The sequence below is a fragment of the Corvus moneduloides genome, chromosome 1, assembly GCF_009650955.1.
Source record: "Corvus moneduloides isolate bCorMon1 chromosome 1, bCorMon1.pri, whole genome shotgun sequence".
NCBI classification, from domain to species: Eukaryota; Metazoa; Chordata; class Aves; order Passeriformes; family Corvidae; genus Corvus; species Corvus moneduloides.
The window spans coordinates 164,538,636-164,551,027 of record NC_045476.1 but is presented as its reverse complement, the minus strand read 5'-3'; the positions used below and the strand labels follow the sequence as shown (position 1 = coordinate 164,551,027).

General features: G+C 50.5%; 1 protein-coding gene across 1 annotated transcript; it reads left to right on the top strand.

The window, feature by feature from the left end:
* Positions 1 to 5,844: 5,844 nt before the first annotated feature.
* ARC (activity regulated cytoskeleton associated protein) lies at positions 5,845 to 11,962 on the top strand. Its single transcript, XM_032091598.1, has 3 exons — positions 5,845 to 9,129; positions 9,679 to 9,845; positions 10,210 to 11,962. The coding sequence occupies exon 1, from the start codon at positions 6,365 to 6,367 to the stop codon at positions 7,577 to 7,579; it is 1,215 nt and encodes a 404-aa protein (XP_031947489.1). The 5' UTR covers positions 5,845 to 6,364; the 3' UTR covers positions 7,580 to 9,129; positions 9,679 to 9,845; positions 10,210 to 11,962.
* Positions 11,963 to 12,392: the final 430 nt, after the last annotated feature.

Below are 12,392 nucleotides of genomic sequence, written 5' to 3'. Positions count from 1 at the left end.
CCACCACAAGGCAGGATTTTCTCTTCCGGCCACAGGGCAATCCCATTTCTCTGCATTCCCCACAGCCCATAGCAGGGAGCCTGAAGTTGGAAATCTTCCCATGAGCCAGTCTCACTTCACTGATGGAAAATGAGGCTCCCACCACCCCTAAAGTCCTTCCCACATTCTCTAGTCCAGGAGCAAAAATCCATGTAGGCACTGAGAAAAGTGAAAGAGAGGCCTAACACGGATTCATCCATGGGAACAGCAGGATGAGCAGAAAAGAGGAGCAGGAAAGGTCTGGAGCAGTCTGAGCCCCTCTGTCCTCCTCATCTGAGTTGCTAGTACTGCCAAAAACCTGTGGCTGCACAGCTTTCCTTGGATCACCACAGGAATCATCATCAAGGGATTTGATGCCACCATGTCCCATTTTCCCTGTGTGGCTGTGACATCCCAGGGCTCCACCACCACCACCACTCCTCTCACACGGCCTTGGGGGTGCCAGTGTGAAACCCTGATGGAAATGGGATGCAGGAGAGGAGGGGACTGGCTTCATGGGCCGCAAATGATCTGTAGATCTCCACGGGAGCATCATCCTGGCAGATGATGAGGAGCAGAGCTCTCCTGGCCTGGTGGGACTCTGTCAGCCCAGCCACACCAGCAGAGGAACCAGGTCTGCTCTTCACAGCCACCCCACCACTCTCCCTTTTTTTAGCAGACCTGTGATTTGCAGTGTTTGCTGCTGAGGAGGAGTAAAAAAAAAACATTAAAATCAGAAACTTTTACTAGAACACTTAGAGGGACACCCTGAAGGGGGGCAGGTGGGCGAGGAGTCAAGTGTGAGGCCCAAAGTGGGCCAAACTCAGCTGTAAAACGTGACAGAAGAAATGTCCCGAACCACATGTGAACCAGGCCCTTTGACATGACGACAAATGTGTTTTTCCAGCTCATCAGGGCTGTGCAGGGGAGGAAAATGAAGTTCATTTGGAGATGTCTTTCTGTTTGTGTTGACCTCATGAGGGTCATAACAGCCAACGCCAGAGTGTGAAAAATGCTGACACCTCCTTTGACTTTCTTGCTTTAGCCTTGGGCAGGCTTGAGGAGGCAAAAAAGCAGCACAACGAGAGACTCATTAACGTTTCCTCTGCCCAGAGAGGAAACCAAAATAACAAACATCTCATTAAATAAGGAGAGGGGAGAATTACAAAACACGGGAGATATTTTTAGTCGGAAAACAAAGCACTTTATCTTCCCCTCAAAGTAGGGCTTTCCAGATGAAAAGGAATACAGAGAGAACTCTGCACCAGAAGGAGTGGCACTGATAACAGTCATCATTAGGGGTAATATTGACAGCAGGATGCCCTCAGACTCCCAACTGCTTCCACACCCCCCCAGTAAGTGTGGGCCCCAGGTCTGGGGGACGGTGGGTAGCCAGGAACAAAAGAACCACTGACGTGTGAGCTGTGTTTTGAATGCAAAGCTCTGCGTTGTGAGTGCCAGCTCCAATGCAATAAAGTGTTCCAGGGCTGGAGATGGATGAATAGAGACGTATGGTGCAAATTAAATGTGTTATTCTTTTCCCTCTTTTGCTCCTTGCGAGTTTAAAAGCCCAACACCTTGGTTTCTTCTCAATTTTATTTCCTTCCGAAGGTTTTGCTACCAAACAAATGACTGGGCAGCTTTGTCTGGTGAGCTACAGGAGCATCAATAGGGAATAAAAGGATGTGGAGGCAGGAGGGGGGAAAAATGTGGTTTCTTATTTTCTTCTTTTTTCTTCTAGAAAGAGGAAGCAATTATGGAAGGGAAAGGGAAAATTCTAGCACAGGGAATGCAGGATAATGCAGAAAATCCCTTGTTCACCACTAGAACACATTAGTTCCTGCAAGAATATGGGACGAATTGCCCACAAGGCTTCAGGCTTCTAATTTTAGGTGCTTCAAAGAGTCCTGGGTGAAAGACAGGTTCCTCCAGATGGCGATTCTGAGGAGGAACACAATGCACATCTCAGTGCACAACTGGGGAGGGACCCTGGCAGCACAGGAGGGCACTTCAGCATCCGCCAGAGCCCTTCAGAGAGTATGCAGCACAAAATCAGCTGCACCAGAAACTTTCCCAAGTTTCCCTCGGGATCTCCCCCTTCTCACTCACCCACCAGGTTCATCTGGCTCACAGCTCAGGCTGCTCTCCAAGGAGTGACATCTCTTGCCATAAGGTGCCTCTGAGCAGAACACTCATCCAGATGAGGTGGCAAAGGCCTGTCAACCCCAAAAAAACCCCAAACCCAACACTTTTGCTGTAAGGCGAGGTGCAGTGAGAGCCCACAGCTTGAGCTGATGCCAAGGGGTGAGTCCCACCAAGCTCTGGGTGCATTGTGTCCTCAGCAAACACTGACAGCACCAGGGAAGGTGCCAGTGCTTCTGTGACTCAGTGTCCCCCTCCCCTCAGGGGAAAACTCAGTTGCTGCTCACTGCCACACGCTCCTTTCGCTGCCTTTAACTGGTCTGTTGGCTTTTTCCTCTTTGGCTCTTAATTTTTTTTTTTTTTTTTTGGATCTGATCCTAATCTCTGGTGCTTTAAAACTCTTCAGGAAGCTCTGGGGAGACAACCCACGTTGACACCATCCCTGCTGAGCTATGAGATGCGGCTTTTTGCTATTTTCTCTCCTTCCCTTGCTTCAGCTGAGCTCTTTTAGAGCAAACTGCTCACCCTCATCCTCACTTCCCAATTTCCTTTCTGCTCTTCTTGTCCCTCTCTTGTCTTGGACATCCTGTGGTCACCCAGAGGACTTCTGCCTCCTTCCCATCCTATCCCAATCCATGGATCTTGTCCCTCTGTGCCTGTCTGCCTCTCTGTGCCCGGAATCTGCCTGTCTGCCTCAAATTGCCTCTCTCCATCACCTCGCTCCACATCTCCCTCCTCCCTTGGCTTCCGGCTCCCCTCTCTCCTCCTCCTCTTCCCACTCACTTTGCTTTAATTAGAAATACAAAGAAAATGCTTATCACACATGTCTTAATCAGCAACTCATTCCCCAGCAGGTCCAGAAGGAAAACCCCCATTTGTCCTCACTTCTCCCACTTCCCCCACCACCTCCGCAGAATTAGGAGGAGAGTGATTAGGGGGAGATCTCTGTGAAAGGAGGCTGAATGAGATTAACCCAGAGACCTGGAAAAGCTGGAGGGAAGAGCCAAGAGAAACATGGTGATGTTTAGCAAGGGCTAATTCTGGAATTTTGGGGAAGAAAGAGTCCCTGGCAGCAAGTGACTGGGAGAACTGGACCTGGGAGTGCTCAGCAGGCTGAGGATGATCCAGCAGTGTGTCCCGGCAGCAAAAAAAAACTATTCTGGATTGTGGGAGCATAGATATAGCCAGGAGATCATGGAAGTGATTGTCCCCCTCCAGTCAGAGCATTTCAGATCATATTTAGCTGCTGCAACCTGGTTTGGGAGTTTTAGTACAGGACACTGATCACTGGGAATGAGTTCAGGCCACTGGGATGGTCAGAGATGGTGCCCGGTGTGGGATTAGGGCTTGGCCAGTCTGGAGAAGTGATGGCTTTGGGGGACCCAAAAGCAGCGTCCTGTACCTGTGGGGAGGTTACCACGGAGATAGAACCAGGATCTTCTTAGAAGAACAAGAGGCATCAGGTCCAAATTCCAACAGGACACTTTGGGTACAAGGAAAAAGGTTTTCCCTCCAAGCAAAAAAGGTTTTCCCTCCTAGCAATCCCCATGCCTGAGGTTTTCAGTACCTGAAACCATCTCAGCTGACCCAGCAGCTGACTCAGCGTGGAGTAGGAGGCTGAGCTAGAAACCTCCTGAGTCCCTTTCATCCTTAATAATCCCGAGATCCTGAGACATGAGCCAAGTGTCAAATGAGGCCATTCAGATCCAGGATTCCACCCCAGCTGAAAATGGAGAAGAAAAGAGAGGTAGCAGGGCCTGGAAAGGGACTCATTTATTGGAGCAGGTTTAGGAGCCATTTCATGCCAGACTCTGGCATTTGCTGGGACAAGGAGAGACTGAGTGCAGGTCATCTTGCAGAATTCATGCCATTTTATATTGTCCCCATCCTACGGGTCATTTCTGGGGTTCCTGGGTGAAAGGATCTCCAGAGAATATCCAGAGATATTATATATGCAGAGTCTCTCCCAATCCATGTTATCTTTTCCTGGCAGAGCAGGTTTGAGGGAGACTCTGGGGTGCTGAGAACGCAGCATAAAAAGGCTCCAGATCTGTCCCAACCCCTCAGGTGATTGACATTTGACTTTTTCTGAACACAGCTGCCCCAAAATCTTTTGCTTAGAAAAACTGGATGAAATGGGAGAAGTAAGCAAGGCAGAGGGCAGTCATGGGGAAGGAGTGGCATTGGGAGGGGCTGCTGGATTAGGAATTCTGTGTTACACCCTCAGGATTTTGTCCCCTTTCCCACTCACTGTCCCTCCCTCTCTTCAACCAAAACATGCAGCCCTTCTAGGTCAGCTGCTGCTGCCCTAAATAACCTTTTGGTTCCCTGACAACCATCACCTGGTAGAGAACAGACACGGGCCCTCCTGCACCACATAGATACGGGGCAAAAAAAGGGAATCCTGACCCTTGCCCCTCATGCCCTTCAATTTAACCACCACCAGTTTGTAATTCTGCTTTAACCAAATGCCTGGGTTCACTGGGACCTCCTTCCAGCAGGACTTCACCGAAAGACCCTTTGCCTCCTCCTTTTTTTTGCTCCTCTGGGATGGCTGAATTCCCACAAGGAAACACACAGTCAGGAGTTTTGGGTATGAGGACACATCCTACGCCTCCCTGGCACACTGCCCGCCATCCTGAGCAGAAGCAGGGCACCCCCCCACCAGCACCACCCCGCTGCCAACAGGCTCAAACCCCTTTTTTAGATTATCCTGATGAATCAGCATCCCACTGCCTCCGGCCGCTGGCACTGGGAAGGGACGAGAAGGCCCAGATGTCCTCAGCACCTCTCTGAGGGTGTTCTGGCGGGGAAACTCTCTCAGATTAGGGAATCCTTTATCTCTGGCTTATGTAAGACCCGGAGACTCCTTTTATGGTTGGCTTTTCCTGCCTTGTCAAGAGCGAAGAACAAATGTAGCTTCATCTGCGCTGGTGGGTTGGCTCACTGATTAAGCATCTGATTCAAAGCTAAGTACAGAACAGGCTTTTGATGGGCGGATTTAATTCGGTGTAAAAACCAGGATGTTGCCCCCTCCCTCACCCAATATTCCCAAGATAGTGGTCGGTCTGGTGCAATTAAGCCACGGGGATGACTCCCACCTACCAATGCCTGAGAGAGTCCAGAGCGCTCCAGTTTGTGCTGAAGTGGCTCCTTTGAGCGTTTCCCCCTCGGCTTCCCCCCTCCTCTTTGCTTTTCTTTTCTCTTCTCTCCTTTTTTTTTTTTTTTTTTTCCTGCTGATTTACCACCATTCCCAGGCGTTTGCATGAGGAGTGAGCTCACCCTGTGGGGGTGTGCGGGGGGCCCGTGGGCGTCTGTCTCGGTGTGTGACACACTGGATTCCTCCTAATCCCGCCCTCCCCGAGCCCTGCCAGGGGACGCATGTTAATGATGACCTTGCTGAGTAAAGAGTTGTGGAAGGAATAAGTGTTTTTCCTGCGCTCCGAGAGGCGGAAGGTGCGATTACTCATCCATCTCTCCAACTGTCTCCAGCACCTTTCAAGCGCTTCTCGCGTCGAATCTGGGGGCGTGAGCGAGGGGGTGGCAAGCGAGGGGAGGCTGCCAAAATCTGGGTTGCCACAGACACCGGCCTCGCTTTTCCTCCAATGAACGCTGCGCTGAGAGTGCGAGAGGAGGCTGGGCACCACCCACATGTTGAGCTGCGTGGAGTATAAGTAGATGGAGGAGCCTGGACTAGTGGCAGTTCAGACAGGGAAGAGAAGCAGCTCTTTGCATCTCCAGTGAAAGCGGTTTTGACTCACCAAGTTTGCCAGAGGAGAAATCACCCGGATTTTTGCTGCAGCTTCCAGCTTCTTTGTGCATCTCTGTGTGATTTTCTCCGGCGGGGACTTCGAGGCATTCGAGATTCTCAGCGGGATTTGACATCTTATCCAACTCCTCTCCTTGTTCCTAGAGGATCCTGGTTCTCTCTGGGACACCCCTGAGCACGTGAGACCGGCGTTTCCAGCTGGGCACCGGGAGAAATTTGCCTACAACTCTCTCTGGGATCCACGTGGACCGACCAGCTCGCTCTGCGGTGATATCTGATTGGGTTGTGTTTGTGTCCAAAAGTCTTTGGCGGGGGGTTTAGAAGTCTCTGTGTGTCTTTCAGGAAGTGTTGTGGTGGGGGTTTTTGGGATCCAGCTTTAGTGCCAGGGCTTATAACCCACTTATTTCCGTGTTTGCCACTTGCACGGTCGGAGCCATGCAGCTGGACAATGTCACCAGCGCGGGCGTCCACTCCTTCCAGGGGCACCGTGGAGTTGCCAACAAACCCAATGTGATCCTGCAGATAGGGAAGTGCAGGGCAGAAATGCTGGAGCATGTCCGGAGGACCCACCGGCACCTCCTGACTGAGGTCTCCAAGCAGGTGGAGCGGGAGCTGAAGGGATTGCAGAAATCTGTGGGGAAGTTGGAGAACAACTTAGAGGACCATGTCCCAACTGAAAACCAGAGATGGAAGAAGTCCATCAAGGCCTGCCTGGCCAGATGCCAGGAGACCATTGCTCACCTGGAGAGGTGGGTCAAGAGGGAGATGAATGTTTGGAAGGAGGTCTTTTTCCGCCTGGAAAAGTGGGCTGACCGCCTGGAGTCCATGGGAGGCAAATACTGCCCCGGGGAACAGGGCAAGCAGACGGTGTCCGTTGGGGTGGGAGGCCCAGAGATAAGGCCAGGTGAGGGGGAGATTTATGATTATGCCCTGGACATGAGCCAGATGTATGCCCTGACCCCTCCTCCTGGGGAGGTGCCCAGCATCCCCCAGGGCCACGATTCCTACCAGTGGGTCTCCGTGTCGGAGGATGCTCCAGCCTCCCCAGTGGAGACCCAGGTGTTTGAGGATCCCCGGGAGTTCTTGAGCCACTTGGAGGAATACTTAAAGCAGGTGGGTGGAACAGAGGAGTATTGGCTGTCTCAGATCCAAAACCACATGAACGGCCCAGCTAAAAAGTGGTGGGAGTACAAGCAGGACTCCGTCAAAAACTGGGTCGAGTTCAAGAAGGAGTTCCTGCAGTACAGCGAGGGAACTCTGACTAGGGATGCCATCAAAAGGGAGCTGGATTTGCCCCAGAAAGAGGGGGAGCCCCTGGATCAGTTCCTTTGGCGCAAGAGAGACCTGTACCAGACCCTCTATGTGGATGCAGATGAGGAAGAGATTATTCAGTACGTGGTAGGAACCCTCCAGCCCAAACTGAAGCGTTTCCTGAGCTACCCCCTGCCCAAGACCTTAGAGCAGCTGATCCAAAGGGGGAAGGAAGTCCAAGGGAACATGGAGCACTCTGAGGAGCCCAGCCCACAGAGGACCCCTGAGGTTCAGCCAGGAGACTCCGTGGAGACCGTGCCCCCCTCAACCACTGCCAGTCCCGTGCCGAGCAATGGGACTCAACCAGAGCCCCCCAGCCCCCCAGCCACTGTCATATGAGCTCCCCTGAGGGGGGTCTGAGTTCCGTGGAAGGGAGAAGGGGGCTTATTTAGGAAGCTTCTCCTTGGAGGGAGGTTCTGGCTGAGATGGGACCTGAGGAGTGCTCAGTCCAATAGCCCGGAGCAGAGGGATTGACTTTGCTCGTGGGGGGAGGGAGGAGGTGGGGGAGAGGCGCCTCAGAATGGGGTTGCCCCCCTCACCCAGGCCATGCCATGCGGTGGTGCTGGGGACCCTGCTGGCACCACTGTGGGGAACAGCCAATTTTGTGAGAATTCCCTGCCAAGAAACTATAGAGATAATTCCCAACTTGTGAAGCAGCCGCTCGGCACTAGCGGCTCTCAAGGACTTCATACGAGTGCAGTAGTTGGTGGAGGGTTCCTACCCATCTGGATCTCTCTTTTTCCTTCTCTCCTCCCTCTTCTGAGAGGGTGGCCCTGTCCTGCAGAGACAGCTTTCTTTTGACCCTTGCCTGTTTTTGATTAGCCTCTGGGTTTCTGTTCACTCAGCAATCTCCTGCTCTTACTTGCTCCAAAGGATTAAAGTAATTTTTTGGATTATTTTTTTTTTAAGAAGAAAAAAAAATCCTATTATTTTAGGAGCTGAAAGCTTTAAGAATCTGGGTTATTTTCTGTGGTTTTCATTTCACTGCACCTAATACCTGCTTTAATGGGTTTCCTCTCAAGAGGCTCTTAGTGGTTTACTTCTTGTCTTAGTTTCTGCTCATTCCAGTTCAAGGCCACTGCAGTGCAGAGGCGAATTTCATCCTTTCTCTGCACATTATCCTGTGCATTCAGCAGGAAACAGATTTTCTAATTAAATTCTGAGCTCATTTCTTGAAGGAGCAGTCTCCTTCCTTTCAGAGAAGAGAGGGTGTTCAAGGTAGAGAGAGGAGACACCAGAGCTCTTTTGAGAGAGAGTGGGGGGAGGGAAGGGAATTAAATCCTTATTCTTTGACTGAAACAAGCAAACACACCCTAAAATCAGAGCAAAATATCCCCAGAGCAGCAAATCGAGTCCATGCTGATGTGTGGAGACAAAAGGAGCTTTTGCCATGTCAAAGCCAAAAGAAGTGAAGAGAGGATCTGTGTGCCCCAGCACAATTTCAGCCTGTGCACCACAGCCAGGAGTTCCTGCTCACACAGACAGACTCCAAATGCTCTTGGAAAGCCTGGCACCTCTGTCCTGGAGCACCTGAGGACAGAGTGTTGTCTGCTCACAAAGAACTTCCTGCAACATCTCACCACGGATGGAGATGGACTTGGACTTTGTGACATTTTCCACGCTGAGACAGGAAATGCTCGGTGCTCACCTTTGGCCAGCGTTTGATGATAGGACTGAGAGATGAAAGACATTCCTGAAGTTTGGCTCTCCAAAGCTTCCTGAGGCTGGACACATCTTGGGCAGCATCTGCATCCACCACCAGACCAAATAATCAGCAGGGATGCAGCAGCAGGAGTGACCCTGGGATGCTCCTGGCACTGCCACAGCGGTGACATGTGGCACTGGTGGCTCAGAAGGCCTTTGCTGTGACTCCTTCCAAGAGGCTGAAGGTAAGGCAGCTCTCTGGCATTCTCTCCTCAGAGCTAAACTGGTTACCGAGTGTCCAGTAGAAAACTTGCCCTGGGATAAAAACTAATCTGAATTGGGATATGAAGCATTGGGGTTGGGAGAAAGAGGAAGGGAGAGCCAGCCAAAGGGAAATACAGGACAGGGACTAGGAAAAGTTTCCAAAGAGGGCAGTATCCTGCACTTTCTGATTAATGTGGGAAAAGAATGGAAAGCTTCTTAATTAGCCCAGCCCCAGGACCTGCCTCGTCCTTCATGGAGAAGCTCTGGGCTTGAGTCCCCACCCAGAGCAGCACATCCCAGGTCGATGCACACCCCAAAGGAGCTGCAGGTCTGCTCTGCATCCCTGCTAGGAGCTGGTGTCAGGAATGGTGGGAGCTGTCCTCTCCCTTGTTCCCAGTTTGTCAACAGCTCTGTGTGCAGAGAAAGGAGCATTTCTCACTAATGACCGGGGCTGAGTGATGGGGGAGTGGGAGTCACTGCTGAGGATGAGCTGGCCATGTATTACAAGCTGTATCTCCTCTTGCTTCCAGTGACTCACTCAGATCCTCCTCTGGGAAGGAATCACTTCACAGCATTCAGCATTTGGAAGAAAAGCCACAGAAAAATCTGCAAAACAAGGGCCTCACCATCAGAGCTGCTCTCAGGACCCTCAGCCACCACCTGCCAGATCCACCACCTGAAGGAAAAATCGGCACAGGTAATTACATCCCATATTACCCTGTGGGCCTTCCTTAACCTCCCCAGAGCCCTGACACAAGATATTGAACAGCCCAGGTTTTGAAACCTCAGCCCCAGTGGCTGCAGCAGCCTGGCACCATCAGAGAGGTGGGATTTCAGCTTCTTGATGTCAGAACCCAAGCACCAGCCCCAATAATTGATGCTCCAGGGACTGCACATTGTGGCTTTCCCTTGGCTGGACTATGGGCACATCCTTAGATCCCAACACCTGGTGGGTCATCCAGGCTGCAGGCACAGCAAAATTTAATCCCAACTCCTGAAAAACTTCCCTTTCTCCCCACTTCCAAAATCTAATCAGAGCTGGTGCATTTTTTTTTTTCCAGCGATCCCTGCTGCTGTTGCTGAGATTCCTTCTCTGTGTCCAAGAACTTTCCCAAGGGACAAGCGAGTGCTGCAGGAAGACAGAGGGCAAATCATGCACCAAAGAGCCTCCCATGCAGTGCAATGCCACGTTCAAGGTGCTGAGAGCCAGAATGAAATGGGGAAGCCGCTTCCAACAGGACAAAGAAAAGCCTGAGCTGGTCCAGGTATTCCAAGCACAGAAGAAAGTGCTGAGAATGGAAGGACAGGCCAGAACAGAAGAACCAAGTCCAGGCTTTGGGGACAGCGGGATGCTGGGCTTGTGCTGACTGTCTGTGGAGAGGATTCCTCACCTCTGCGATTTGGGGCCGCTGGGACTTACCCTAAAGAAATCTTCACTAGATAATGATCCTCACTGAAAAAAAACTTTCCTGATTAACTTTGCCAAGGGGCTGATCCTGCCTTGGCTACGAACCCTCCCCGCTGGCCGTGCTGTAACTCACCTCTCCTGAGTCGGGGGTAGCTTCATTTCATGCGGGTAGCAGTTCCAAACCTCAAAGGGCTCCTGGAGTTTGGAGAAGCATCCCATGGTCCAGATGCTTGTCTGAACTGTTGGAGCCTGCATATCTGGGCCAGCTGTCTTGCCAGCAAGAAGCCTCACGAGGCAGCAGGCGCTCTCTGGGTCTGCATGGGCCAGAGTTACTGCAAGAACTGGGGTTCTTGTGCTGGCTTTGGAGTGATTGTTTCCATCCAGACCCAGGGAGCCCAAAAAGAGCTCGAGTGAGCTGGACAAGACAGTTTTGGTTCATCTCTCAGCTGAAGAGGTCTAGCTGGTTCCTCTCTCTTCCAGAGCCAGCTGTCCTGGGTGTGTGTGTGTGTGTGTGGCAGTGTGGGGGATGTGTGCGTTGAGCAAAAAAATCCACATTATTCAAATTCTGTGGTGTTTTGTTGCATTTGAATTAAGCCAGAGGGACCTAAGGTACATTCCAACAATGCTCAGCAAAAATGTCCAGGACTGGAAAATTCCATAAAACCATGTAAAGGCAGATTCCCAGGCATCATCTTAAGGTCTAAATGATATTTGATTTTGAGGTGCTTAATTTCCACAGTCTCTTCTAAGGGACTTGACTGCCTCAATAGGCATTTTATTTTTCCTGTCTTTTTTAGGGAATTAGCCTGTCTGTGCTACTTGATCATTTGGTCCTGAGGTTTTTACATTTTCAGCTGGCTTTTTGGAGTGTGCAGAACTGAATCTTCTGGACTGATCTGATTTCAATTGTTGCTCCCAGCAAATTGGAGCTTTACTTGTAGCACCCTGGTTTTTTATTACCAGCCTCTCCAGGAAGGACTGGTAGTTTATTTTCCTGGGGCAGAGTCACGTGAATGAGAAGCGTGGATGTGTTGTACCTCTGGAACTTTAGCAGATTTCAACCACTGCATTTTTTCCTCCCTAGGCGATTTTACATTTACTGATGAAATGACTTTAGAGTTTTTATTTTTACTAGAGATATTATTAATTCAAACAACCTTGTACAAAAGGCAAACGTGGAATCGCTGCAGGTTATAGGGGTTGAAGCCAAAAGGTCTTTGTAAGCCGACATCACCTGCCCTAGATCTGACTGTATCAGGCAGTTTATTCCTCATGTGTCATGTTGGAGTTACAAGATCACACCAAGCCACTAGAACCTGTCAGTAGAATAGTGCTACGCTCAATTTGCTATTGTAGCAAAGCCTTTTGTAGATTTATACAATAAAACTTTGAAATATCTGCTTCAATTGCTTCTTGCCTCATTTTCTGGCCTTTCTTCCTTGGTTCATGGGCGACTCAAGTATCTACTGCCCTCTGTAAAATTTGGGGTTATTGGGATTACTTGATTTATGAAAATCCTTCTTTCCAGCAAAAGCATGTGGTTGATATAAAAATGAAATGCACTGAGTTGTTCAGACTCTAAAACCCAGTGAGATGTAGCCCATGGGGGAGAAGTGGTCCTTTGTGGGACTGTGGATTGTGCAGGGCTTGTGTTGGGTTCAGCTGAGAGAAGGACCATTGAAATGAGGACAACCACTGAGGGAAGGACCACTGAAATGAGGACAATCACATTCCCAGCCATGTTTGAGAAATAACGTTCACAGAAGAGCTGAGACAAGACAGGACCAGCTCTACTTGACAATCAAAGAGCCTTTGTGAGTGAGAATCATCAGCACC